Source organism: Poecilia latipinna, unplaced genomic scaffold (assembly GCF_001443285.1).
Source record: "Poecilia latipinna isolate Pla-1442-1.1 unplaced genomic scaffold, P_latipinna-1.0 Scaffold104, whole genome shotgun sequence".
Taxonomy (NCBI): domain Eukaryota; kingdom Metazoa; phylum Chordata; class Actinopteri; order Cyprinodontiformes; family Poeciliidae; genus Poecilia; species Poecilia latipinna.
Window position 1 is genome coordinate 662247 of NW_015112720.1, and position 23695 is coordinate 685941.

The window sequence follows — 23695 nt, forward strand, 5'->3', positions numbered from 1 at the left end:
TTCTTTCTGTTGGCATTGGTACCAAACAAATATTTAAAAATATTATATAGATGACTGAATGCAGAAAAAAAGATGAGCCAAGAACAAAACCACATTCAAAATGTAAAAGAGCACCACTTAAGATCTGCTATACAGTTATTTTGTTTGTTAAAAATAGAAACAAGAGATTCAAAGCTATCTTTGGCTTTTAAACCAAATTCTATTTAAGAGGTGTAGATGAAATTTAAAAAATATAAAATAATGCTGACATTGTCCTACAGATATTGAGGATATTATGAGAATGTTGTAACTCAAAAGCCAAAACTGAAACTATAATCTGACAAATCAAAGATAAAGCAAGCAGTAATTTCAGAAACTGCTTACTTTTTTAAATTTGGAAATTATCTTTTTTATCACATTTTGTAAATGCCTTGAAACATATTGAGACACTGGATATGAGAGAGTAAAATGATTTAAATAACCTCTAGAAAAAAAACCACTAACACAAATATACAATAATATCTTTATTATGGCACATAAGACAAATATTCACATTTATAAAGCTATGTATTTAAAGAGAATATCACCTTTCTGGCCTGAATAGGTGACTGTCAGAACTCAACGTGAGAGGATTACGTTGAGTTAAAACACTGCTGTTACTGAAATGACACTAAAAGTTTATATATCATAGTGAAACTTTAAGTGCTTTCTTAACACAAGAAAACAAGCAACGTCAGAAGATTTAGTTTTCAATGATTTCGTCCAAAACAAAAACTCTGAACAATTTACGGCTTTGGTGCCGGGCTGTGGTTCCGCTGTCAGTGCGTATAAAAAACTAATATACATTTATGTCATAATGACAAAAAGGCTTGGAACGTTAGCGGTGTGGGACTGTTTTATCAACATACCCATAATTTTCCTATAAAATAAACTGAAACTACTGGAAGGTAACACTTTTCTTTTTATGTAACAGAATAAATAAAAAATATTTTTATTGCTAGTTGCTTGAAAAACATCTGAAATGTATGGATATCAAAAAGCAGGAGAATCTAACTTTTAAACAGAAATACATGCAGCAGAGGCATGACAGAAAATTAATTTATTCATGAAAACTACTGACATGGAAATGGGTATAATTTTGAGGAAAGACATTTTTAAAAAGTCTGTTTAATAGCATTCTGTTTCTAAATCAATAACAGTATAAAGCATGTAGTGCTGGTCTGGACTTGACATAAAATTGTCCCAACTTGGAGCATTGGTAGCCTTTTTGTAAAATCTATACAAACTTACTTTGTAGTAGATACAAAAAGGAGATAAGTTTCATAATGCATAACAGAGACAATCCTGTTGTCTGCTGAGGAATCCTCCTTTCCACACTACAACAACTCTTCATAAGGATTTATACTTTAGATTCCTGTGTTAAATATAATCAAATACAAATATAAACAAACATTCGGCTAAACAGGAAAGGTGCACTGTATTTTGGTTTACGCAGCACTGTATGCAGTTTGAGAGGAGATGAGTGTAGTTAGCATGAATGAATAGCTAAAATAAAGGAGTGGCAGCTTTAGGCTTCAAGCTGTTTATTACATCAGTAGAATTATTATAGCTGCCAAAGAAAACTTGTAACAGAAACAAAACCTTCATTGTTAAACAGAAAACAAAAAACCTCAGCTGTTTCTTACGGGGCAATATACATTTTTGGTCAACGCAGACTAAAGTGACTAAAGATCAGATAATTGTATTTATAAATCTCTTTTTTCCACAGAATGGAAAAGAAATGACAGCTGAAAATGAACTAAACTCTCACATGCATTTTAAGTAATTATGATCATAATCTTTCTTTACACGACCACAAGGTCATGCCAAATGTGAAAGTGCTAATAAATTATGACATCAAGTCAAAAAAAAGTGCATTGTTTTGATCTCGAAAAACTCTCAGAATTAAATTGAAATATTTGGACTGCAGGAATGGCAAGAGAGCCGCCACTACGGCAAACAAGCTTTTGACAAACACACGTAAACCAAGACCACCCGGCTGCTGCAAACCATCCAGGCAGCAGGCCGGTAAAACACAGACGGTAAGGCATTCTGGAGAGGATTGTCTTTCAGTTTCGGGCTCCGTCGGCTGTCCTTCACTTTCAGATAACGGTCACAAGAGCAGATCTTCATTCACACTAATTTGCTACTGTTGCGGCTGTTCAAAAGCCACGCCGAGGTTGTCGTAAATCTCTCTCAGCAGCAGCAAAGCCGCGTCCTCAGATTCCCTGACACACACAGAGCATTTGTGTGAGTGACAGGAAAACCAAAATAGAAAATTCAGCGACATAAGAGCACAACTGCAGCAGTGCAGGTATTTGTGACTCACCAGTAACAGAGGTGAGACTGGATGGCAAACAAGTATTCGTTGAAGCTCTCGATGGGTTTCTCCTGGAGCACGTAGTCGATCCGCCGCCCGCCATTCAGCATCCCCATTTCAATCTCGGGTTGTTCGGCCTGCTCTGCTGACGCTGAGCACTCGGCTTCTGTGCATACTCCCGCTGCGACAGAAGGCAATACAAAAGAGATTTTACACGAAGACATCAAAACTGTGAGCAGCACCAGCGTCCGTCTGTTCTGACCCACAAAGAGAATCAAAGAGGAGAAGGGCGGCTAGTTCAGTCGTTAATGTTAAGATCACTGATGAACTGGATAAAATCCTGGCAGGTTACAACTAATCCGAGGATCTGGGGTTTCAAACTGCAGTCTTGCTACTTTTAGATGCATCTCTGCTTCAGCATACCTGAATCAAATTATTATGCTATAACCAGGATTGGAGGAAAATGACTGCATGCGGACGGGACGAGTCCAGAATGTGATTCAGGTGTGTTGGACGCCGGCTCTAAAGCGACTAAAGATGAATAGCCTCTGCATCACCAACACACTTCAGCAGAGCAACAACACCCAGAAACAAACCCAGTAACAGATCATAATAGATCTCATGATCTATTACTTTAACTTTCATTACTAATAGTTTACATAATCTCACTTTTGTAGACAAATCTCTGGTGATTCACTCTTCCCTGTCATTATCACACACCCTAGCATGAGAAACATTGTAGACTTATCCAGTCGATTTGCTGAATCAGCAGTACTTCGCATGTCATTGCATGTGGCGGGGCAGATGATAGGTAGCTGTGAATCAGGCTGGGCCATTAATTCCTGAATTACCTTCTTAGCATGTTAACAGGTTCTTCATCAGCCATTTATTTGATTCAGCTTTGTCAAACCAGGGAAACACAGAAAACGTGTAGGACAGCGGCTCTTTACGGCTGGAGCTGGACATCCTCGATCTAAAATATCTTAAAACTGGACAAAACATTGTTCAACCATTGTTCCAGGAAAGAGCCGCTGTCGGATGTTCACTGGGGCTGAGCACCCAAAGAGAAGATATGCAACTACTCATAAGTATTATTACCTCCAGAACAAAACATAATGAATTGCACTGACACTAAACAAAATTAAATTAAAGCTACAACAATCATTTTTCACTGAAACTCACAAACATAATATAAAGACAGAAGAGGAAAAAATGTTAAGAGAAAGCACAAAAAGCCTGAAATGGATAAATAATTTGATTATTTCGAGGAAATGAGTGAGAAGGCGCTTAAATAACAGGAATATCATGTAGCAATTAGCAGGAATTTAGCTGGAGTGTGTTTCACAGTAAGTCACAGAACATACTTTGTCGTTCCTCAGAGAGTACCTGCTGCAAGCGTCCCAATAGTTTTCCCAGCCAGTTCTGATAATCCACTATATAAGTAGTGACTTGCAATTATGTAGTGAAAATCCTACTTTCAACTTTCAAGCCTATCATATATCATATGCAAATGAAAAACAATACATTTGCTTCTAGGGATGGACAGAAAGGGAAGAAAAACATGACTGTGAAATGAACTCTTTTCTCTGAACTGCTATACCTTAAAGACATCTAATGATCCGACAGACTTTCCTCATTATATGACTGAATATGCACCAACATGTAGGAAAATATAGATTAAAGTGAAGTCTTGCCTACAGCTAATTACTTACTTAGAAAAACTACAGAGCTCACATAAAAATGTGCTTTAGGCCAGATACCGCAATGGCTTATGATGTTGATCAGCGAAGCTGCGAGTGAATTCAGCCAATGAGAACTTCCAGGTGGAAAGGCATGCATGGGCCTGAGGGAGGCTTCAGTAAATTAAACTTTCAGTTAAAATGACAACTTGTTTAGCAGGTGGTAAACTCGTGACGCACAGGGAGAGTAGAAGAAGACAAGCAGCCAAAGCCTGTGGTGACAATCACAACCTTTACGCAAGACCCCCTCTCTGAGCATGTGCAAAGATAAACCACTAAAGATGAACAGATTGTTTTCCTCTGTAAAGCTTTACCACAAGATATCTAACAGGTAAAGACAAGGCAATAGTGTTTAATTTGCTTCGTGAGTACAGAATGAAACTAGAAGACGGATTGCACAAACTCAGGCTGTCGACAAAGCTTTAGGGCTTCACTGCGATTACTCTTAGTGTAAACTGAATCATCAATATGATCAAAGTGGTAAAACTGAATTGTTTTACCTTCTATCCTGGCTTACCTTTTAGGTAATGCTTCTGAAGGGCCTTCGGCCACTCCTGCATTCTAGTCCAAAAATCTCTACATTTGTCCTCCCTCTTAGCAGCAGCAGTGTCTACTGAAACTGGAGTTCGCATTGAGGAGGCAAGAGGCGTGCACAGCAGTAAAACAACAGAGAGGAGAGAAGGCAGCAGCATATGCAGAGAGGAGTGAGAAGGATTCAGGAACAGTGGGTTGGACACCAGCATGTCCTCTTTCAGACAGCAGCCAACGTGAACCAAGTCAAACCCAGCAGAAGTGTTTGGTACCTTGATCCTCCTGGGGGGTCGTGTCATTTGTCGCCTCCCCCTCTTCCGCCGGGGGTAGTGCAGCTACTGGTCTGGTAAAGGACTGCCAAGCCGTCCGCAATGATCCCAAAACGTTGTTCCTCAAATCCATACTCATTCTGGTTAAACTGTCTTTAAGCTCTACGGGAGACGAAGAATTACAGGCGAACATTAAACAATTGTTTCTGACTGTGCAGATGCACAAAAGGGAAACTGTCTTACCAAGGTGCATCCTCTTTCGGCCTTTGTGGTGCGGTATAAGCATCGGCTCCAGATCCACCTCCGAAACAATCATGGGCTCGATCCGATAGGCAACAGGGTCATACTGAATGGGGATTGAGACAACACAAGACGAATGCAGCTTTTGTGGCAAGCTCTCATTTAAGCATTGAAAACAGAAGTTTTCTTAATTGATATGAGTTGAATTAACATCAAATGGAGGCAACAAGCAGGTCTTGACGCTCAATTCCAATTTTTTTGTTGAAATCAGATTTTTTTACACAGTCGTTCATACTTAAGGCATATTAAACATGAAACGTTCAAAAGGTTCAATGCTTAAAAGGCAGTCTGTTCATTTTAAAAGCATTCAACACTCAGGTTAAAACATAAAACATTGAAAATAAAAGACAGAAGTAAGAAAAGAAAACCAGAAATATGTTTAAAAACCTTTCCTTGCTGCACCTTCCTTTTCCATGGAAAACAGCTTAAATCAAACGTGAATGCTTTCGAAACTGTGAAGGAATCACAAGATACTCACTGGATGGTAAATGTTGTAGAAGCTCTTGCAGGTTGGGAATGAGTAGTTTGGATCGATGCGTTTCAGGCCTCGCACAGTCAGGAACATTCCAATCGGAGATCCAAAAGCAAAAAATGTCTCAGGGTAAAACACCAGCTGAGGGTAATCGATGGACACCTATGGGAGGAGAGACAGGAGCAGAAATGGGAGGTAGTGTGAGAAGTTAGCTAAAGTGAAACTTCCAGAAACATGTAAGTCATTTAAAACTGACGGACTAGTTTCTTCAGTGAAATCGAGCATGAAGAGATGACCACTCATGCAGCGTAATACAAACGTATGAGCACAGATACAGAGTGTGTTTTTGGGTACAACGCTTCGCTTTTTGTTTGAGCAAACTGTAACGGAGTCATAGGGATTTCTATAAAAAACTGTCACTTCAGTTCAGTTGCCAAGATCGCACTGTGTGCAAAGGAAACATCAAGTCAAAGTGAGGTAAAGCACATCAAGAGACAAGGCCTGAGGAGAACGTGGACACCATGTGAGACACACCTGTCCCTTGGCTATGCCTCCATTGGACTTTCCAGGCAAGCAGGGAGAGGAAAAAAATCAGCAACGGGTGACGCAACGAAGCAAATTATACAGTATTCGTGTGCTTGTTTGCTACCTGTCCAATGCCGACATCAAAGTATTCGTAATCCACAGCACCAGTGGTAGAAGGCTTGTTGTGGAGGGAGGATTCCTGACCCGGCAGTTCTGAAGACTGGATGCCCTCACTGGTAACCTGAGGTGGACCGGAGTCCGAGGTCTGATGCCCTGGTGCCATCTTATAGTCCTTATAGAGCAGAAGTCATCCAACTTTGTAAATAATGCCAAAAACAAAACAGTAAATGCTAAAACATTTTTATAAAATTACTAACTGCTTGTTTCTCACTGGTTTATCCATTATTCCTTACAATATATGATAAGTAGGGTTAAATCTAAAAAGTAACACCTCCTAAACCCTACACCTGAGTAATGGCTGACCTCTGGAAGCCTCTTCTTCCTGATGTAGTGTAAAATCTTCTTACGGGGTCCAAGAGGAATTCCTAAATTTCGAAGATCACTGTCTTGGCAGAGAGCCTAAAGAAAATAATTTAAAAATGTAGTTTTCAAAATTTGCACAATATGCATAATCCAAAGGCGTCGGTCCTGTATTTCTAGTTGTGCGATACTCGTTTGACTTGTACAAAGATTTGCAGGATTCATACCCAGTGAACTCATTAACAACCACAAAATTCAGTGTTGCATCAAATCCCATCAAATCCCAATAATTACATTGACGTGTGTGGCTGTAATTTAACAAAAGTTCAAGGTGTTTGAATACGTTTTCATAACAGTCTGTGGGTTGATGCTTGTGATACCAGTGATTCCATGTCGACATTTTCTGCCAGTAGAGTTTGCAGGTACTGCTGGAGGTCCAATTTAGTCAGCATCTGCTCCAACGTGTCACTGTTCAGAGCAGAGTGTTCTCCTGATGGTACCTTAAAAAAAACAGAAGGGATTCTCTTAGGAGTAAGCTTTTCAAAACAGAAAATAAGATGAAGACATTCATAGTAAGTTCAGTGTCATACTCCTTCTCTTGCTCTGGATCTGTTCCTCTGATTGGTTAGCAAGTCAAACAGGATCAGAGAACCTGAGTAACATGAGAGATGACACACTTAAGCAAAAACAAAAAAAAAAACTTTGCAGGTTACACCTGCATGTGAATGTTTGTAATTCTGCGTTGGTAAATCTCTGACCCAAGCTGTGTCCTACGACAGAAACTTTTCCATCAAACTCTGGGTGTCTCTGCTGAAAGAGGGCATGCAGCCGGTTGACTTCTGAGGCCACTGTGTCCACTATGGTCTGGCAGTAGGTGGGGCTGTTGTAGAAAAATAAGTCCAGCAGAGTGTCGTTGGTGAAATGCCTGAGGCGGCTGATGCTGGGCAGAGTGATCCTTTGAATGTCCCTGAAATATGGGAAAAAAGGAAGGGAACAAAAACAAGAGCACAGAGGAGTTATTGTTTTTAGCAGTTGTGAGAGACTTTTTTTCTTTTTTTTTTTTTTAACCATTTCTGCTTGCCAGCTTACGTACTCATCCACACCGGTGGCATCCCCGTGCAGAGCGCTGTGCCAGTTGACAGGAAGGAACTCAACTCGACCCACATGGCCTTCCTGCTGCGAACGCCTGTAGTGGGAGGCCAGGAGGGACAGCGAAACACTCCGGAAGTCATTCACTGAAAACAGATGAAAATCAAACTGAGTCATTGATGCACATTTAAGAAAATGAATGCGCAACCACACACACACACACAGACTCACCACACTGTACGATGGATCTAAACCGTAAATCACATGCTGGACCAATCCCATGCACCATAAAGACCAGGTGATCCACCTTCTCCGGTTCACCTGAAAACAAACCGACATGATGAGAGCAGGTCCAAGCCTCCTGGCAACGAGTTCATCCTTCTTTATGATCTGACAGCAAAAGAACGCACATACCCTCAGGTATTTCTACAGAGATGTTCTCCACTCCCCTCTTGACTGTACAAGGCCGTGACTGGTCCGACGGAGAGGAAGCCCACTCATCCTGCAATCCTATTGGCTGATAATGCATTATCAGCTGAGAAAGGGACAAAAACAAACGTTGAGGAGGGACCCATGAAGCTCATTTAAAAATATTTTGTTTTTATTGTTTAAAAAAAAAATTAAACACTTCTTTGAGCACGTTTTGCTTTAAATGTGTCCTTACATCAGCATTCTTTAGATTTAAAACCATTTGGATTGAATTGGGATTTCATATACAACCATTTATATACACACTCATTATATAAGGAGAAAATGCATTTGTCAAAAGAAAAGTAAAAAAAAAAAAACCATCAATGTCTAATATAGTTTTATTTCTCTGGAAAGACATTTAATTACAGGTAGAAATCAAAACTAAATGACAAAAATGTCTTAAAGCTGAAGCAAAAGACCTCATTCCCTAAATCCAGCATTATCATGTTGGTGAAATAATTATATTGAGATGTTTCTTGTGACCACCTCACCGTCTCTCACATTGATCTAAGGGAAGTTTGTCCCACTCCTTACGCTCAGCTGTGAGACATTTGAGAGGTCTATTGCATATACAGCCCATTTCAAATCACCCTGCAGTATCTCAGTATCCAGATCTTTGTTTCAACATAGGACTTTCCTTTTCTTTTTTAAACCAAATAAACCACTTTTTCTTTACAGCTATAAAATCCAGTATGGGCTCTTCATCATGAACCTCACCTTAGGGTTGTGCAAGATGACGGTTTCTCCAGTGGGAAAGTCCAGCTTCCTTTTCCATTCGTCTAAGGTCACTGCTATCATATAGGCTTCCTGAAAACTCAGCGTAGTTGAGATGGATTATTGGTGGGAGAAAATAGCACGCATGTCAAAGCCAAAGTTGGAGAGTAAAGAAAGTCTGAAGGAAAGAAAAAAAGAAAAATATATATGTGAGATTACCTCCAAACGTTTGCTGAACTCCTCAGAGTAAGGAAAGAATCTTGTGTCTTTATCTCCTTTGTAGAACCAGGTGCAGCGGCGGACCTCAGCGGGAGCTTGGTCCCAATAGACAGCAAAGCGCATCCTCTCCTTGATGTGTACATCATAGCGCTCCCCTTCCACGGCAACCACGATGTCCTCTTCCTGTTCTCTTACTGCAAAAAAAAAAAGAGAAATTATCTATTATTTCTATTTCGAAAAGGTTAAAAAATAAGTACTCGGGTGCTTTTTCTCTGGTAATAAATAAATATATCAACCGATTGTTAAAAAATCAGATTTTTTTTTCACAATTGACTAAACTATTGTACTGTATCAAACAAAATTCTTCAGTAAAAATAGCTCCAAGGACAATAAAATACAATAAACCAATACTAGATTTATAAAGGCCTTCATTACTGTTATTCCAGGCTTTTTTTTTTTTTTTTACAACATGCCAATGTCTTTTGGAAAGGATTTGTCGATTGTCAACAGAAGCGATAATAACTTGACCCAACTACTGAACCTGTCGACATTTACATTTCTAGATAAATGTCGTCTAGAAAAGTTACGTTTCTAGATTTTTATTTAGTTAATTGACATTTATAATTATATTAATTGGAAATGTAGGGGGTTGAAGGTACACTAAAAAATTAGGTTTAGTGTGCAGACACAACATGAAATTTTGTACTTTAGTTTCACACAGTTCTATATTCACTCTGTAAACGTGCGTGCCCAAACACAGGTGGTGTAACTACATGTACTGCTTCACCACCAGAAGAGACTTATATGAGGACCAATTAAATTCAGACTAGAAATGGAAAATTTTTCCACATATCAATTTCACTACAGATGCTTAATTATTCATTGCAGTGTAATTCATCAAAAACCCACCTAGAAACCAAAGTTCACCTGACAGGACAGTGTCCAAACATTTAGAGACAACTGCCTTAAAGGGGAGGGGGATGTGTCAACTGGACTTTGCTTCAAGAATCACAGGATTGTTTTACAATTGTATTTTTCCCCCCCAACACCGATTTGCAAGGAAAGAAAAACATGCTTAACACTTCCACCATAACATAACTTTACTTCAAACAGCTAATAGTATTTATGACGACATAATAACAGTTTATGTCTAAGATACGTATTGTTCCTTACCAGTATTGAAAGCATTTTCTAGTTTGTCAGAATCCTCTCTGCTGAAGGGATGCCAGGACTCGCAGTCATCTGCCTGACGACAGAAGAACCAGTGAGGCTGCACCTCTTGGTACGGAGGTGGCACTGACTCCATGTCCAGCATCTCAAAAGAGGAGGCAGAGGAAGGAGAAACCTCATCCAAAACAGGAGAAATCTGAAAAAAAATGAAAAACAGCAATATGATCAAAATCTAAAAGCATTGCCTCCTCTTGACTGAAGCTATAATCCTCTGTAATGACAAAGAGAATACCTGCTATGGATGGTTATTTTGCGTCTTCCTTTTTGCAGAGCGGTTCACTGGTCAACCCTGCGGTAAGTACCATGAGCATAATCGGAACAATGTCCGCGCCCTCCTACTAAAACCCCATCAAGTGAGTTCAGACCATTACATAAAGCAAAGGGCAGTCAGGAAACAAAAGATCAGACCACCTCTGGATCAAACCAACAAAGCCTTGTTGTATTCTTCCCTCGTCTACAAGCTTTGTCTTGTCTGTTCTGCTGGTTCCAAGGTGGCCACTGCTTGTAAACAATTTCTTTCCACAGAATTTCTTATGCCTCCAAAACAATACAACCAGTAATACGGCTCCTGTTTCAGCGTGCCGAACGTTAGAGCCTGCCACGATTTGACACAACGTTCACCCACAGTGCGCAACTGCCAGATCATTCGAGTTGTTTACACTTTCCCAATCTTATTAAATAAGCATTCGCACAAAGCAGGAGTACATTGTTTTGTAAAGATTGAGAAACTGGAATGTGATTGGAAAATACTTACTAAGAAATAAATCCCACTGATTCCTTGAAAAATGTTACTTTTTGTAGGTGCTTATTAATGAGCTGCAGAAAAACAGCTAATATCTTTTGAACTTCTGGAAAACAACAAACTCAGGACTGGTAATTAAAAATGCTCTCCAGCCCAGCAGTGGGTATGTGCTGCGTTTGCTGTCCCTTATGGAGCCCTTGCCAAGTCCAACATTTTACAGAGTGTGAACATCATAAAAGGAGGGGCAGCATGTGATGTCCACTTTTCTCCAATCCCCAAGTAGAAGCTCACAGTTTCTTGTTTAACTTGCGGTCATGCAGTAAAGCCAGAATGCTCAAAGTTACATTTGTTCAACAAAGCATGTTTCCTGATAAAAAAAATTACTAATCTTTTTCTTTATTTCTTACGGCTTATGTCATTATTGCAACATTTACCAGTGTCATCCTTTTTTTGTTTGTTTAGCTAACATCATGCAGTCTGAGGCTGAACATTTAGTGAGTCTAACCTTTTACATTTTAGGATGGAAAAAAAGAGATAATCAAATGAGCTTAAAGTTTTCCATGTCTGACTAAATGCATCTCTGCTTCACTTAACTCCAAATACTTTCATTAGTTTAGTAACTGTAATAAGCTAATTATTTAAACATTTTCTTGGCAATTTTACGCCTAGACAGGCAGAACATGTAGTGTCAAAACAAGAACTAATGGAGAATCCCATGTTTATTGATAATAATGACTACAAGGTGAGTTGGGAATGTTACAGATATGCCTTAGTATATATTTTTTTCAAAACAGATTAATTAAACCCAGAAGCATCTGTAGGAAATAAAACAGGACATCTACATAAACACATTCAGTTATGGAAGCGAAGCATGCATAAATCATGCAAAATGCTTTTTGAAGAAGGACAGAAAATAAACGTACTGCAAGGTCTAAAATAGAACCATTTGCATCGTTATATGAAATCCCATCTGCAGCCTCACCTGTGCCTCAGGAAGAGACAGCTCGGCCTTGCTGTCCTCAGGTGTGTTGCATGTTGCAGCAGTCTGAGTAGGGTTGTCAAAGTCGTCCTGGGTGGTGATGTTGTTGTTGTTTGGGGCAGCCTGAGAAAGACCCCCTCTGTCACCCTCACTGGATGACATCGGCCCGACCCTCAGCTCTTACCTGAGGGGTGGAGCACTGTCACAGGACCTGGAACAGCCATATGCGCATAGAGTAACAGGTAAACAGACGACTACTGCATTACCTGATGTTACCTTGAAAGAGCATAATAGATGGTGAAGCTGAGAAACAAGACAGATTAACAGCGACTAACACCTTACTTAGAGTTTTAACGTGAGGTGTTAACTCCTAATCGTCTGATTTAAAGCCTCCTTAACTTCTGTCCTGTAAGTAAGTGTATTGAAATGGAGGTAAACAGTTTGGTTTCGATCAAATATAAGGGACGCATTATACACTAGAGAATTTTTCGGAATAGCCTTAAACTCAACTAGCTAATTTTTGTTAGCTAGTTTTGCAAGTTTTGGCCCGAAATATTTTAAATGACTCGGAAAAAACCCAAAACAAACATAACGTTCAGGCCACGGGTTGATGAGTGTCATGCTAGCTGAGAAACAGCGACACAACAGCTACGTTCTTTATTTTCTTATCTTCCAGATGTTTTAACATCACGACATTAACAGCATTAAATAACTGACAAAAACTCACCGCGACCGTCTCATATAGACCGAAAACAAACGGCTTGTGCGGACGTTATGTTGCTCGGTTTAGCTAATGCAGCTAGCTAAGGAAAGCCTCCTGTCAACTCAGCTGTTGTCAAGATATGTTTAGGTGTCGTCGGAAATACGAATTTTATAAGTCAAACGTTTTCCGACAGATTTAGCCTACAAAGCAAACAAAAACATAACATATCGTTAACATACTTTATGTTAACTACTTTATGTTAGTTAACATAAAGTACGTTTAAAATGAATCTTTTCTAAAAGGTATACGTGGAATGTTACGGAACGATAAATGCTATTTTAAAAGGAGTTGATACAAAGAGCGGCTTTTCTAAACCATTACACAACTGTACATCTTTCAGGGGGATAATATTTCACCATAACATAAGTGGCAGGTTAGTTAATAATAATGATGATAATAAAAAGAAAGGTGAAAACATTTAATAACATCCACCCTTTTAAAAAAAAAATTAATGTACAAGAAACTTTAAAGGTAACATCGATAAAAGCAAGGTTGCAGCTGTCGTCAAAACTATAAATTACTTCGTGCATACGCTTATTTGTGAAGTAAAAACAAAGAGTGAATGTAAGAGGAAGAGCCTAATTGCTGACCCCCACTCCAGTCTTAAATTTAGGAAAGAAAATTGTGGGATTAATTTGCTAAGTGATTTATTCAGATTTATTTTGGATTTTAGGCATTTCACCCCTTTGGCTTGTAGTTTGAGTAATTTACTTCACCTCGACGGGCCACTATAAGGAGGTTTTGTGACCCTAAAATATATTTATCAGCCAGAAATCGTCTTAGCAATAGAAATTAATTCATTTAGGCTACCATGCACAGTTTTTTTTTTCAAAATGTTACAAATAATTATGTAAGAGCTCTTTATTTGTGAAAAGACATAACTAAAAAGAAAAACAACCTGACATACAATGGCTTAAACACATTCTGAGTTAAAATGACTCAGGCAAATCTTAGGAGAATATAGAAAAAAATATATTTCTTCTTTTTGATATATATATCTTAACAAAAGATGGCATGTCAATTTTTATTTATGCTGTCTCAATAACTAATAGAAAAGCCTCGCTCAAATACTTTTAATTGCTAAGCAACTTGTGCATATTTCCACTGGTATTCTTGATGACTTGTCTTTTGCAGAGATTTTTAAGTTTTTGAAATGCCTTCTTGTCATCACTCTAATCTTTTGTTCCCTTCTCAGCTTCTACAGGTGTGAATAATTTAGGGCTTGTGCCAAAGGATTAATGACAGAATAATAAAACTATTTAATTTGTGCCACTCCTTAATTTTCCTCCCCTGTCTGGGAACTTCTTTTATATCTGTATGGAAGTGCCCCTGGCACAGTCATTTCCATGCTCAGCATAAATGTCACGAGGTCAATAATCTTTAATCTATGTAGGTTTTTTTTTCTTTTTTTTTATCTGGTCTGGTCTCGACTTACCTGTCCTACAACTACAGCTAATTTAGACAACGCCCTGCCCTACTTCTACATTATTCAAGTTTATTTTGTAGGATACCAGTGATAACAGACAGGTGACATTTGCAACCCACACATCATCGGTATTATTCAAACTGAGATAATGTCAAGTATGTGTGTGCTGAAACATAGTAGGTGTAGTTCACTAAACAATCACAAGGAACCACATCACACACAGATTCACCCATCTGTGGAAGTTCAACCATGTCTTGTTGTATTTTCTGCAAACTGACTTAATGAACAGTGTAGCATGGTGGATCAACTTCATGTTACAGCGGAAGGATTCATGCAGTTTAAAAGATTGTATTTGTTTTAATAGATATGTCTTACTGCATTATGTCTTCTTCTGACAAATTGAAATGACTTTCAAAACTCAATGACAACATAAAAGCTAAAAATGCCAAAAGCTTTGTGCTCAATTCTCACTTCTACTTGCAGGCTTATGGGGGAGGAGTGAAACATGCCTGAGGGAGGAAGAGTGAGTGAAGCTACAACAAAGACACACCCAGTCCAGCAAAGTTTTTGAGGCTGTCTGTGTGGAGCAATAAGAGGGTGTGGCCTTTTTTCCTCACTGGGAACAGATAAGTTGAGTTTGCCTTGTAAAGAGGTGCATGAGTCACAGTCGTGAACAGTGAGCCGTTTACTTTCACTCCGCTGGACACTCTCTCTCTCTCTCTCTCTCTCACGCTCACACACAGTCCAGCTGCACAAATCAAACACCCTTTTATCCGCTCTCTTCTCCTCTAGCAGTTTTTAGACAAGACTTTTTTTTAGGGAGTAAAAAAGAAGTAAAACTCCCAGCCATGAAGGACAAAGTGAAGAAAGGAGGAGGAAGGAATCAAGTCAAAACTGGTGAGTAATCCCTGTAATCACAGGTTTTTCTCTTGTTCCTTCTTTTCCCCTTAGTGGATTCTTCTACTTTGTGAAGAATGTGTGGAAGTAGGGTGGGAGATCTGGCACAGCGCTGACGCTCTAACATGGCTGGTGCTAACTGTCTAGCCTCTTGGAGAACGTGCAGTTCATTTTTTGTGTGTTTTTAGAGCACTCCTGATCCTGACACATTCCTTACAAAATGGCTAAACCCCCCTTACCCCTCTATAATACTGTAACAATCCAGTTATAACAATTTCAAAGAGTAGATTTATTATGAGAAGAAGGAGCAATGCTCTCCAGTGTGACTTCTTCACCTTACTGAACATTTGCCACTCCCCTTTTTACAGAGTTGAATGACTGAATTAGGGTTCAGTGTGTGTTGGCTCCTCTCCAAATTAGACTGAGTCAAACTTTTTCCTGTAAAATAATAAAATGTTGGCACCACAATAAAACTGAAAGGTGGTGAATTTAATTACCTGGATGCTTTGTGTTATTACAATTACACATAAATGACAAGGCAGTTTTTTTTTGTTAGTTTGTTTGTGATATTTTAAATTTTCTTATAATCTTTAAAAGTTATCTCAAATCTCAATTCTTCAAAGTTTTTAGGACGTCTCAAAGTTGATCATGCAGTGTTTGTCAAGCCATTCAGCACCAATTTATGGATCATTCATGCATAAAAAACAACAACAATCAGAGCCATGTTTTCACATTACAGATGTATTTTTTTTTAAACGTCTTTAACCAGTGTGTTATCAGCAGTTTTTCACTTATATGTATTTTTAAGTTGCTCCAATTTAAGCAAAAGAATGACACATCTTGGCAAAATGAAAGCTACTGTTTTTGAAATAGATATGAGACTCTCAAAACAGCTTATTTCATTTTTTTTTTCTGTTAAAATAAAGTAGCAACTCCTGCAGAGGAAAGAAAAACGATGCCTTCTTAGCTTCCAGAGGGGAGGCGCGTTCCTCCAGCCAATAGCGGCTATTTGTCGACTGGAAGCTTTCCAGTAGTAAAGCAGATCCAGATTGACAGCATGAGCAGATAATCTACCGTAGTACGGAGAACAGTAATCACACACAGATCAGGATTTGTTGTGTTGTGGGCCTTCAGTGCCGAATGGAAGAAGTCAAACTTTTTGGGGTTTTGCGTCTCTTGTTACACTGCGCTGTCAGATCTGGGTGTGGTTGTCGTTTCACCTGGAGATGACATCAAGGCCAATAGGCAAATGCAGCAGGTTTAGCCACAGATCAGTTTGGGGAACACGCCGAGTCCTGCTTCGCCTGTGGTTCTACGTGCGTGTGTGTGTGTGTGTGTGTGTGTGTGTGTGTGTGTGTGTGTAGGTGTGTGTGTGTGTGTGTGTGTGTGTGTGTGTGTGTGTGTGTGTGTGTGTGTAAATCTGCTACGCCCCATTTATCTTCTTCTTGGCTTGTTTTTCCCTTCCTATTCTTGTTTTTTCAGTAGGACTCTTCAAGTTAGCTGAAGGGGATTTTTGAAAAGGTCTAGATACACAAAATAAACATAATGAGATGATATGCTCTGATAAAATCAGAGCATATCATATCATTATATTCAAGTTATCTTTTGACACAGCTAGGTATTTTCCAGGAGAAATTTCCCATTATTTTCTCCTGTTTCTACAGACACTGTAATTATTCACAGTTAGTTGGGTTTCTCTCCTTCTCATAGATGTAATCAGTGCAGCCAATGGTGACGATGCTGCTGATATCAAACAAGAAGAGGGCACAGCGTTTCCTGTGAAGATCCAAGGAGCAGGAGTCGAGCCGTTTGAACTGCAGGTACGAAAACAACAGTGAGAGGCGAGACGGCATTTTAGTTTCACCTTCAGCCATAACCCACAAATTCACTTTGTTTTCATGACCCAGAGTTTTGAGGTCCTTTCTGTGTTTGTGCTGCATAGGTTAACGCATTTTGGCTCGTTCAAGATGCAATAATGGCCTTGCTGTCGAGGAATGAGGTGTGTCCACGTTCCAACTTGTCTCTCGCTCTAGCTGGGACAACACTGGATCCCCACGCCGAGCTGCAAAGCCTTAAAGGCCTTAAAGCAGGAGCTCTCATTCGCCTGGTGGAAGGTATACTCTTTTGTTATTTCAATAAATTTTTTCTGTGTGATTTCTCGCTGTAGCTGCACGATTGGGTAATGATTAAATCTAGTGACATGACATATTTGTCCTATTCTGGTTAGTATTTTACACCAGGATTTTAAAAATATCCTCACCCCATAAACTTTTTCACATTTTGCATAACTTAAACTGTCTCACCCATCTGCTCACCGGGATGTTCTGGATGCTTTTTGAGCGACGTTGCTCATTTCGCGGGTTCAGCAGACCTTTCCCACATCACTGTGACTTTCATAAAGACGGTCAGGCTACACTGTATGCTAACTAATGCATGTCTCTGCAGAGCCTTACACCTTCCACTCCGCCAGGGTTCACTTGGCTCGGGTTGTGGAGCTGCTGAGAGCGTCCGGACCTCACGATGCGCTGAGAGAAGGACAATCACCAAGCGTGCTGGAGACACTCACACACACACCGGGTAAAAATGCACGTAGAAACAGCCCACTGAAGCAAGACGGCAGCAGAAAGTCACAAAATGATTTCTGACTCATTCTGAAATGTCTCTCCGCTCCTGGTACAGACTCGAGCCTGCCAAATGGAAAGAGCCTGAAGCGCTCGTTAAGCAATTCAAAGGGAGAATCAGCCAACCAGGATGGACCCCCACCTGAGTACCTCTTGCCTGGCTCTTCAGAAAGACCCCTCATGGCCCTGCTGCCACACAGTTCTCAATCAGAGGTGGATTCATACCAGAGTCTGTCTGGGAATTTGGCTTGTTTGACCCCAAGAAAGCACAAGTTTACTATTCTCCTCTTGATGCATGTTTCACCAGGCCCCCAGCTACCTGAAGGACTTGTCTCTCAGCTGTTGGCACCCCCCACCAGGACACAGAAAGCTGCAGGGAGACTTCATGTACATGACAGTGGTGACAATAGAGGGTCGACATTGTGATATCACATCCTGTCCCAAAGGTTTCTTCCTGAACAGGTGAGCACAGTTGCAATAGAAATTGTCTTATTTTCTGACTGGGCAGCAATAATTAGATAGTTAAGTGTTTTGATACTAGAGCAACATCATTATGCAAATATATCCCATGTTTTTTAAATGTCTCAAGGTTCTTCTTTTGGGTGGTGGGTGTTATCAATAGCACAAAGCTATAATCGTGAAGTTGGAGGAAATTAATACACAGTTTTTTAAATGTCTGCTTTGCATTTATTTGTGTTCAGCCATATTTTCTCTGATTCTACTAAATACAATTATTGGTAAATAGAGTTCACCTGTGTGTAGCTTTTGTCAATAATATCAGTTCTGTTAATTCTTCAATGTTTGTTAGAGGACATAGTTGAGCACAAAGCATAACGAAGAGTGAGGAACGCTGCAGACAAGTCAGAATGAAACCTGGGGAGAAGCTTAACACAGTTAGGTTATAAAACAATATCCCAGGCTTTGAAATGTTATGAAAAGCTGCGTAATGCATGGCTTGAGAGTAGAAAGAAGGGTGACACGTCTGCAAACCTTACGAGGAGATTGCTGGTTATCTAAACTAACCAGTCGGACAAGGACAGCATTAATCAGAGAAGCTGCCAAGGTTTCAGTGGTAATTCTCATGGAGCTTCAGCGTTATTTCAGCATGCAGCTGCATTCAGGACAGTCCTGAAAGAAAATATTTTAGAAGCTGGATGACACTTGAGACTGGAGAGGAAGTTCCCTTTCCCACTGGACAGGACACTAAAACACTGCCAGTGCTACAACATAACAGTGTAGATCAAAGTATTTCCATATCAAGGTCCAGAGAAAATTTACTGAGACTTCTTGTAAAGGCGATTCAACCTCACTAAGCTGGAGGTATTTTGCGAAGAAGAATGGGCAGCAATTTTAGTTTCTACATGTGAAAAGCTGGTAGGTATACTAAGAAAGATTCGCAGCTGTAATTTAATAAAATATTGTATGAAATATTGCTTTAGGGGCATGCCAGAATGACCAGATTTCTGTTTGGAAAAACAATCTGAAAGCCATGAATGAATGTATTTCCATTTAACAACTATGCATTAAAATGACGTGTGTAAATGTTTTAAGGATATGTCTGGCTTTGCAGGAGACTGCATGTACATCCATCCATCTACCAGCTACACCCGCCTGTCCCTGCAGAGTCTCTGGTTATCGCAAATGAACAGTTTTAATGTTGTTTCAAATTTCTTTTTTTTTTTTACGTTTAGGTCTACTGACGATATGTTTGACCCTCGTCCTGCGCAGTCTACTCCAGTCTGTCACTGCCTCACAGACTTGCTGTGTCATGTCAGTCCTACTTTCAAACAAGCCTTTACCACACTCAAAAACAGGTCAGTAATATTAAATACCACTGGATGCTGTAAGAACCGCTGCGGCTGAGCGTGATGGATATGAATCTGCATTATGTCTCTCATCCTTCAGGCCACCACAGCCACCAGTAGAGGCAATGCCCACTCCTTACCACACGCTGTGCTGGCTCGGACCTCCCTGCGCCTCTCGTCTCTACAAGAACACCTTCAGTAGATTGGGGGTGGATGAGCAGGCGGCAGCACAGGTTAGATACCACACAGCAGTGGTTTGGTGTTTGGTCTTAATCGTGGCTGTATTGCATAAAACATAAATATGCCAGGTTTGAGCAGCTTTGTGGGTCTCACCTGTAGACTCCAGACTGGAATGAGGAGTTACAAGCAGCCAGAGATCTTTCCCAGGGGAGTCTGGAAGAAAGACTGCAGAGAGACAAAGTTTTGCTACAAGTAAGAAATAAGCCTGTGATTTTTTTTTTTTTTTTTTTTACTTGTGAGAGAAGTACAGTTTCTACATCTTTCTGGATTCCTCCATCCTCTTTTTCACTCACACCTCAGGTTAACAGTGCTTTCGTAAGGACTGTCATGCAGGCGGCTGAGACGGTCGTAGATGGATTTGTCGAGCCGGTAAATGGAAACCCGGAGGACCCAGCATTCCTTTGGAGCGGCCTGTTCATGAGCCAGGGGGCCACAAGTCCAGCGTTTGGTGGTGAGAGAGGTCGCAGGTAATAAAAGTCTCAAGTCTTTTAGCATACACGGGAGAGAAGATGCACAAAACTGGACATTTACGCTCACTCCACCATTGCTGTCGCTCCTTGCAAAGATTTGCATGAAAACAGCACAATAAATTGTCATGGAGACTCGGTCAACCTAAGATGAGACTCTTTGCTGCAGTTCTCTAAAAAGTGAGCTTTGGAGGTGTTTAGCTTCCTTACAATACACCTCGCAGTGTGTGGAGAGAGGATAAACTCTAGTTCTTGATCAGTTGTACTTGTCATATTTCCACATGATCTAAACTAATTTAAAACAAATGTAGTTCAGACTATATGAGCTTCCCTTCTGAAGCTGCTGCCCTCACGACCCGACCCCAGATAAGTGGCAGAAAATGGATGGATGGATGGACTATATGAGCAAGTTTAGGAGAGTTGTTATTTTCTTGTGGCGGTTTCCTGAGTCATGAATACCAATACTTATTTGTCTTAGTTAAGTGATATGCTGTTCTATCTTCCGCACATTAAAGACGGACTTTTTTATATTATGCTGTGGGAACGCATTTGTTCTGGAGGGACAGAAAAGCTGATTCCTGTTGACAGGGATTAATAATGAAATAAGCTATTGTCCATTAATATTCATTGTCGTTTTTGGCTGTATCATGAAAAATTTATAGGGGATGAATATTTTTTGCAATTGTAGGGATTATTATAGATGCCAATGAGTGTGATAGTCATAACACCGACAGTGTGATCTTCTCGGATGCCAAGTATATCACAATGTTGAGTTTTTCCCTCCGGAAAAAAAAAAACCCAACAAAAAAATTAAAAGTTGGATTTTTAATAAAATACTTAGTGCAACATTATACTATTGTTAAAACAAAAGATGAATTTATCTCAAGGCATTTTACAGCTTTGGCAGAGGTTTCTAATTGAATTTTTTGTTTGTTTATTTTAGTATTTTCTGATCTCCTGCTTGCAGGGCAGCTCAGAGGTTGGAGCTTAAATGCGTGCAGGCTTACAGTGACTTAGAGGGGCTGCAGGGGCTGCACACTTTACCCACAGCCATCGTGGACTACAGAGGAGTGCGTTTGTCGGCCCAGGGCCTGGCCCCCGGCTTCGAAAGCTCAGACCAGGACCAAAAAGATTCTCCTGCCTCGGGGTACTTATGACCTGTGACCTATATTTGAGCTGTGTGAGACTTCTATTGCGCATTTGGAGCTAAATCTGTTTCTTCTTCTCTCCTCAGAGGTTTGCTTTATGGGGTGAACGCAGGGCCCCAGGAATCCCGTCAACGCAGACGGCTGCTGGCCTTATTGGCTCAAGCTGCCAAAAGTCTGTTCATCCAGAGACATGTCGTTGTGGCCCCCAAGGGTCACCAGGTGCCTCTGTTCACCTCCCTGGACGCTCAGGGCCTGCTGGGGGCTGATGGGAGGTTCTACCTGCTGGATGTATTCAGAAGCTTCCCAGTTGATGCCAACTTCTGTCCAGAGGAGGAAACACCAAGTCAGACAGCTGCTGGGGAGGAAGAGAGCAGCAGAAGCTGTAAAGAGAACGAGGAGAAGAGCAACGGGAACGAGAAACAAGGCTGGCCAGAGAATTATCAGAGTGACTCTGGGCTGCCAAAGAAGTTTCCTCACAGTCTCTGTAGGCTGAGGCCAGAGCTGGTGCAGGCTTTCATTCAGCACAAGTGAGTCCGATGTGAAAGAAAATTTTTTACATTCAGTTCTAACTTTTATTATTATTATTATTATTATTATTATTATTATTATTATTATTATTATTATTATTATTATTATTATTATTATTATTATTATTATTATTAAGTTTAATATTTTTTGTTTATTTTCAGACATTGTCAGTTCACCCAACGTGTGAAGGAGAAGATGGATGAAAATGGAGGATTTGAAGAATGTGCAACAGCCTGTAAGGAGTGTTTCGGCACATCCTTGTGAAAGGAAATTTGAATCCCGTTTAACACGAAGCACTCATTTTATTCTGGACTTATATGACTTTTCTCCCAGGCGACTCTCGAGCGACTGATGCCGTACGAGCTGCATGCAGAGACGTGGGCTCCGTTAGTGACATCATCTTTGAGATGCGCTTTAACCCAAATGTTTTTTCTCCAGGTAAACGTGTTAAGTGTGCCTTCTCAGAAACAACAGACAGACGATAGATGTTTACCGGAGCATGCATTTCTTGTGTTTTACATTCAGGAATACGTTTTCCTCCCTCTGAGAGCGCATCAACAAACCTGCAGGAGAAGCTGCTGAGAGAAGCCGCAGCTTTCATCATCACTCACCAGATACCAGACTTTGTGAGTGTTTCGCATTTCGTGCTGCAGGGAAATTGCCTGCAACGACAAAATCAGTGCATAATACGTTTTAATGATTGTGTTTGCAGTTGCAGTGTTGCCTACACAGCAATGAGGCGCCGATGGACGGAGTATCTCTGAAACAGGCGCTACACCAGAGAGGCATCAACCTCCGCTACCTGGGGCACGTGGTCAAGGCGATTTCCCAGTCAGAACACAAGGAGCAACTCAGGCATATAATGGTGTGTTTAATTTCCTCACATTTAATTCACACATTTAAAACTGCCTTATTGTGACCATTTTTTAAAATAATGTTCTTCTTTCTCCTGCTTTATACTACACAGAGGTCAACAATAGGTGAAATTTTCACCCGCTCAGCAAAAAGAGTGTTCAACCATTTCCTACAGGTAATTTGCAGTATTCAGTGATAACTCTGATAAGTTCTTATGTCTGGGAACTTTAATACATGATGGGTGGTAAAAGACTTTTCCAGTTGGAAGTTTACATACATTCCCTGTCAGTAGTATAATTTGTGTCAAACATTTTGGGTATCTTACTGCAGGTTTCTCACAACAGTTTGCGGTAAATTTGGCCAAGTCCTCCAAACAGAACTGGTTCTCACACATCTTCTAAAAGACTGAGATCAGGGCTTTGCAGTACTACTCTAAGACACTCTAAAAAGTTGATCTTTTTGTCTTTAAGATACCTTGTAGCCAAGTTGGTGGCATATATTGGCATTTTGTAAGATTGTTGTTAAGCTGTTTAAACTTCCTGGCTGATTTTCAAAAATGTTGCTTAAATGTCCTGTGTAATGTTCTGTCTTTATGATGACATTTATTTTGTAAAGTGCACCAGTCCCTCCTCCTGCAAAACACCCACACAAAATAATGCTGCCACTGGTCACTTCACAGCTGCAGATTTTGTTCTGAGTCTTGCAGACTTTCCCCCTTTCACCTCCAAATGTAACAACTATCATTTGACCTAAAATGTCAGTTTTTGTTTTTATCAGACAGATATATTTAAAAAAAAAAAAAAAAAAAAAAAAAGGAAAATTTTTTTGGTGCTTTTTTATCTTTTTT

At 40.1% G+C, this 23695-nt stretch overlaps 2 protein-coding genes across 5 annotated transcripts in view; one reads left to right on the forward strand and one right to left on the reverse strand.

Moving 5' to 3' along the window:
* Positions 1 to 491: 491 nt before the first annotated feature.
* On the reverse strand, positions 492 to 12280 carry ddhd2 (DDHD domain containing 2). 3 transcript variants are annotated; one of them, XM_015027652.1, is made up of 18 exons: positions 12102 to 12280; positions 10321 to 10513; positions 9148 to 9341; positions 8932 to 9021; positions 8158 to 8278; positions 7975 to 8064; positions 7748 to 7889; positions 7413 to 7621; positions 7245 to 7306; positions 7035 to 7154; positions 6658 to 6753; positions 6299 to 6466; positions 6184 to 6210; positions 5656 to 5811; positions 5121 to 5223; positions 4881 to 5039; positions 2348 to 2519; positions 492 to 2246 (listed from the first exon to the last, which is right to left on the reverse strand). In XM_015027652.1, exons 1-18 carry the CDS (start codon positions 12258 to 12260, stop codon positions 2165 to 2167), a joined length of 2343 nt encoding a protein of 780 aa, XP_014883138.1. In that variant the 5' UTR covers positions 12261 to 12280; the 3' UTR covers positions 492 to 2164. The 3 variants fall into 3 exon arrangements, with proteins under 3 accessions (XP_014883138.1, XP_014883140.1, XP_014883139.1); XM_015027654.1 differs by lacking the exon at positions 12102 to 12280 and adding an exon at positions 10610 to 10977 and having other exon boundaries at positions 10321 to 10562; XM_015027653.1 differs by lacking the exon at positions 6184 to 6210.
* The window catches only part of LOC106944579 (clustered mitochondria protein homolog), a 19373-nt gene continuing 7929 nt past the window's right edge, over positions 12252 to 23695 (forward strand). Inside the window, exons 1-18 of one of the 2 annotated variants that reach the window (XM_015027649.1) lie at positions 12252 to 12340; positions 14771 to 15184; positions 16895 to 17004; positions 17127 to 17298; positions 17630 to 17761; positions 17864 to 18018; positions 18113 to 18267; positions 19497 to 19619; positions 19711 to 19843; positions 19950 to 20042; positions 20151 to 20317; positions 21285 to 21464; positions 21552 to 21992; positions 22155 to 22228; positions 22327 to 22431; positions 22519 to 22619; positions 22706 to 22858; positions 22961 to 23023. In XM_015027649.1, coding sequence (XP_014883135.1) covers positions 15136 to 15184; positions 16895 to 17004; positions 17127 to 17298; positions 17630 to 17761; positions 17864 to 18018; positions 18113 to 18267; positions 19497 to 19619; positions 19711 to 19843; positions 19950 to 20042; positions 20151 to 20317; positions 21285 to 21464; positions 21552 to 21992; positions 22155 to 22228; positions 22327 to 22431; positions 22519 to 22619; positions 22706 to 22858; positions 22961 to 23023 — 2406 coding nt within the window. In that variant the 5' untranslated portion in view covers positions 12252 to 12340; positions 14771 to 15135. Of the gene's footprint in view, positions 12507 to 14770; positions 15185 to 16894; positions 17005 to 17126; positions 17299 to 17629; positions 17762 to 17863; positions 18019 to 18112; positions 18268 to 19496; positions 19620 to 19710; positions 19844 to 19949; positions 20043 to 20150; positions 20318 to 21284; positions 21465 to 21551; positions 21993 to 22154; positions 22229 to 22326; positions 22432 to 22518; positions 22620 to 22705; positions 22859 to 22960; positions 23024 to 23695 lie in introns of both variants that reach the window. The other variant, XM_015027650.1, reaches the window with a different exon arrangement.

Excerpts from the sequence above, each read along its gene's own strand:
- ddhd2 (XM_015027652.1), bottom strand. The coding sequence starts at position 12,260 with ATGTCATCCAGTGAGGGTGACAGAGGGGGTCTTTCTCAGGCTGCCCCA. Across the intron at positions 6,467-6,657 it reads GGAAGAAGAGGCTTCCAGAG|GACTATAAGATGGCACCAGG; the intron begins GTCAGCCATTAC and ends CTGCTCTATAAG. Across the intron at positions 2,247-2,347 it reads CAGTCTCACCTCTGTTACTG|GGAATCTGAGGACGCGGCTT; the intron begins GTGAGTCACAAA and ends TGTGTGTGTCAG.